Here is a 4,436-nt window from a genome sequence, read left to right as displayed (position 1 = left end):
GGGCACCATATCTCATTACAGGTGATGGTGAGCCACCATGTGGTTGCTGGGAATTGAACTCAGGACCTCTGGAAGAGCAGCCAATGTTCTTAACCACTGAGCCATCTCTCCAGCCCTCTTTTTTGGTTTTTCAAGACAGGGTTTCTCTCTGTAGCCCTGGCTGTCCTGGAACTCACTTTGAGGACTAGGCTGCCCTCAAACTCATAGAGATCCACCTGCTTCTACTTCCCAAATGCTGTGATTAAAGACACCTGCCATCACTGACCAGCTCTAAACACCTGATTTTCTATAAAATGATGTAAATGACAGAAGGATTTGGAGCTTGTTTTTTTTTTTTTTTTTTGATATTTGTTTTGTGGTTTTTTTTTTTTCCCCAGAGAGTCACTGTGTCTCCCTGGTTGACCTAGATTAAAAGCGTGTGCACCCATACTCACTTGACCTTGCTTGTGAGGCAGTGTCTCAGATATTCCAGGGTGACCTCAAATTGGAATGGCTAACAGTTCGAGTAGTAGCCTGCAATTAGCTCTCTTTGTGCTATGTAGACAAACATATTGTCCTAACAAGTAATAACGTTGACTGCCTTTTTCTTGCTAGGTTTGATATCGGCCCAATTCTCAAGCAGGAAACCATCCCTGTGCCTCCCAAGAGCACATCAAAGGAACTGGAAGCAGTGTTGTCAAAACTCGGTGCCAACATGGTACAGTTCCCCCACCCCACCCTGGCTTTTCATGCGTTTAGAAGGCTTTTAAGCAATACGAGGGAAAGAGTGATCTTATGATTTATAATTTTTAAGCTTTATTGGTGGGGGAGGGGACATGGCAGTGGGATGGCTCAGCAGGTAAAGGCGCTTGCCACCAGGCCCAGCAACCTGAGAGAACCGACTACTGAAAGTCCTCTGACCGTCACTTGGTTCATGCGCACGCTATAAAGAAATAAAATAGCATGAGAAAGTGAGATCAGGACTGAGCTTACGACCAGACATGGTTATATTCACCTGTAACCTCACACTCAGGAGGCTGAGGCAGGAGAATCAGGAGCCCCAGGTTCATCAAGGTAATGAGATTCTGTTTTAACAACCAGCAGAGTGGTTCCTCTCCCTCGTTTCCTAAAAGTTAGCTCAGTATTTGTGACCATTGAGGACTGCAGAGTGGGTTCTTAATAAAAGCTTTCCAATAAAATAGGCGATGTTCAGAGGTTCCTCCATCTCATAGTGAGGTATTTATTCTTCCCTGGCTTCCTCTCTGCTCTCTTATACATCCCTTGCCTATTTCTCTCACTCAGCTACCAGCCACACCCTAGGAATCTGTACGTTTCCCAGCTTTGGTTAGTATTCCCTGTTCTGGGCATTCCCTTAGAAGTGACTTTTTATGGTGGCTGCCATTTATCAAGACTGTTCTAGATACTCTGTGATTTTTCTTTTGCACCCTCCCAACAATCCTCTGAGGTAATTGTTGCTGTCACTCATTTCGCAAACACAATGTTGAGAGGTACACGTTAAAGAGCTTTTCCAGAATGAGAGCACCAGGAGGTTATTGGGTAGGATTGGAACATGCTCCCGTGAGGCCCCGCTGCCTCACGTTGTGAGAGTGGTGGGAGCTCCATGCTGGCTGCCTGATAGATAGGGTGAGCTGTGTGGCCAGGCCAGCTGCAGACCAACGCTGGCAGAAGTTCAGTGTCTGTGTCCACAGAGCAGCTTGGGGTAGCCATCCACGAGCACAGGTCCTTACAGGTGAAGTCAGTTTGCCACCACTCTCTGCTGGGACAGGTGACTTCATGGCACCGAACTGTGATGTGTCTGCCTTGTTCTGCTGAATATGCTCTGTGCTCTCTCTCTCCTTTTGTAGCTTATTTCAGTTTTGAAAAGTTTGCCTGAAAGTCTGAACAACGGAAGGCCACAGCCAGCTGAGGGAGTGACGTATGGTAAGTGAGAGCCACAGACACTCTGCCGTCTTGTAAAGGTTTCGTTTGTCACAGTGGTGGCTGAAGGCTCTGACTTCATCGCTGTCTTGTATGTGCTTTTCCGGATAATGGTTGGTGGGCTCTCCCCCTTAGCCTATAGCTTCATCTTCAACATTTCCCCCATCGTTTTAAGAAGCATGTAGATCCTGTTTGCTCCAAATCTTCCTGTCTGTATATGTAGTGTATACATTTTAAATTCTGATTGCTCACTAGCGGGTATAAATTCATCAGCATGCACTCTTGGAGAGGTGGCTGGAGTTAGGAGCAATGGCTGCTCTTGCAGAGGCTGCAGACACCCAGCAGCAATATGGAAGCTCACAGCCATTGTAACTCTAGTCCCAGGATATCTGATGTCCTTTTCTGATCCGTGTGGCACTACATGGATGTGATCCACAATAGGCATACATGCAGGCCAAATGCTCATAGGTGTAAAATGAAAATAAAAATTTTTAATCCTTTAAAATGAAGAAGGCATTGAACATGTCCTGGTTGGTAGGTAGTATCCAATATCCAGTACACACAGGTTTTCCTAAATGTCCAAGAATCGATTTTATATCTGCTTAAAACAATCACACACACACAAACTAGGATCAAGGAACACATTTTTTTTTAACTTTTAAATTTTTATTTTATGTGCATTGGTGTGCATGTATGTCTGTGTGAGGGTGTCAGATCTTAGAGTTACAGACAGCTGTGAGCCGCCATGTGGGTGCTGGGAATTGAACTCAGGTCCTCTAGGAGAACAGCCAGCTACTGCCGAGCCATCTCTCCAGCCCCTTCCCCCCAGGAACACATTTTTAAGACTGCTTGAATCTTTAGTTTTTGCTAGTATGATCCTAATTAGTTACCAGAACATATACAATTTTTGGTATGTTTTGAGTTTCTTTTTTGTTTTGAGTCAGGATCTTACCCAGGATAGCTTAGAAATCACATCCATCCTCCTGCCTCAGCCTCCTAAATGCTGGAATTATAGGCATGTACTACCACACCTAAAAATGTAGTTTTTGAAAAACAAATTTTAATATCAAAAGGGCTCAAGGTGTAGCTCCAGAAGAGTGTTTGCATAGTGCTGAAGCCTCAACCAAATCATAACAAAGATTCTTCTGAGTTAAGAAGAGATTGCCTTAGGATTCAGTTGCTGTCAACCTTTCTTTTTGCTTTGTTGTTTCTGAATTTGGCTTTTTGAGTCATGGTCTCATGGAGCCCAGGCTGGCTATATTGTTCAGGATGACCTTAGATTCCTGCTTCTCCTGCATTTATCCCCCAAGTTATGGACTTACAGGTGTATGGCATCACACTTGGCATTTTTGTTTATTTAATTAAAAAAATTATTAGTGGTGGCACATGCCTTTAATCCCAACACTTGGGTGACAGAAGCAGGTGGATCTCTGAGTTGGAGGCCAGCCTTGGTCTACGGAGTGAGTTCCAGGGCTCTCAGGGCTGCACAGAGAAACCCTATCCAAAAAACAACAACAACAATTTACTATCTTTCTGCTTTTAATTAATGCATTTACTTTTTATTGATTTTTGCTCTTGACAATACATCTTTGATACTGCTTCCTTAAATTTTTTTTAAAAAGATCTTTTTATGTGTGTGAATTTTTTGATGCAAGTGTGTATGTGTGCACCACCACATGTGGATAGTGTCAAAAGAGGGTTTTCTGGAACTGGGGTTGCAGATGGTTGTGAGTCGTCCTGTGGATGCTGGGAACCAAAGAGCAACAAATGAGCGCCTGTCCAGGCCCTGCTTTTTTTTTTTTTTTTGTCTTTATCAGCAGAATCTTTGGTTGTGTGGATCTATTGTAATTTATTCGCAGATCCTGTTAAGGCTGTGTGAGCTGTTTCCAGTCTTTCATCCAGCAGACGAGACTGAAGTTGAGTGGATCTCCAGTTCAAGGCCAACCTGGGCTATCTAGTAAAACCCTTTCTCAGAAAATGAGTAAATAAAATACTGGAGTCGTTTTACTGTACATGGCTTCTGCGAGTGACGTTGATACTTTTATGTGCTTAGGGAGTATTTGTATGCTTCATATTTCCTTTTCCAAGGAGGAACTTGACTGCTGCCCTTCTTTCTCCATCAGGATTCTCATTTATTCCTTTTTACTTACTAGGAGTATTTTATTTTATTTTCCTTTTTTTATTGGTTTTACTGCGCTATACATTTTTCTCTCCACTCTCCTCTCTTCCTCTCCTTTCCCCTTCTACTTGGGTCTCCCCTGACCCCCATGTTCCCAATTTCCTCAGGAGATTTTGTCTTTTTCTCCTGCCTGTTTAGATCCATGTATATAATACTGAAGTTTAGCCTCTGTAATATGGACTACATGTTCTTTCAGTTTGACATTTTTTAACTTTAACTTATATTGGTTTTTTTTTCCCCAAGACAGGGTTTCTCTGTGTAGCTCTGTTGACCAGGCTGGCCTTGAACTCACAGAGGTCCGCCTGTTTCTGACTCCCAAGTGCTGGGATTAAAGGTGTGA

General features: G+C 43.3%; 1 protein-coding gene across 1 annotated transcript in view; it reads left to right on the top strand.

Annotated features, from left to right (window-relative positions):
- The window catches only part of Mtfmt (mitochondrial methionyl-tRNA formyltransferase), an 18,299-nt gene that overhangs the window by 3,005 nt on the left and 10,858 nt on the right, over positions 1-4,436 (top strand). The window contains 2 exon segments of the mRNA XM_005347759.3: positions 595-697; positions 1,845-1,920. Coding sequence (XP_005347816.2) covers positions 595-697; positions 1,845-1,920 — 179 coding nt within the window.

The sequence above is a fragment of the Microtus ochrogaster genome, chromosome 5, assembly GCF_000317375.1.
Source record: "Microtus ochrogaster isolate Prairie Vole_2 chromosome 5, MicOch1.0, whole genome shotgun sequence".
In the NCBI taxonomy this organism is placed as follows: Eukaryota; Metazoa; Chordata; class Mammalia; order Rodentia; family Cricetidae; genus Microtus; species Microtus ochrogaster.
Note: the sequence above shows the minus strand (reverse complement) of the source record. Positions and strands in the feature narration are given on the sequence as shown.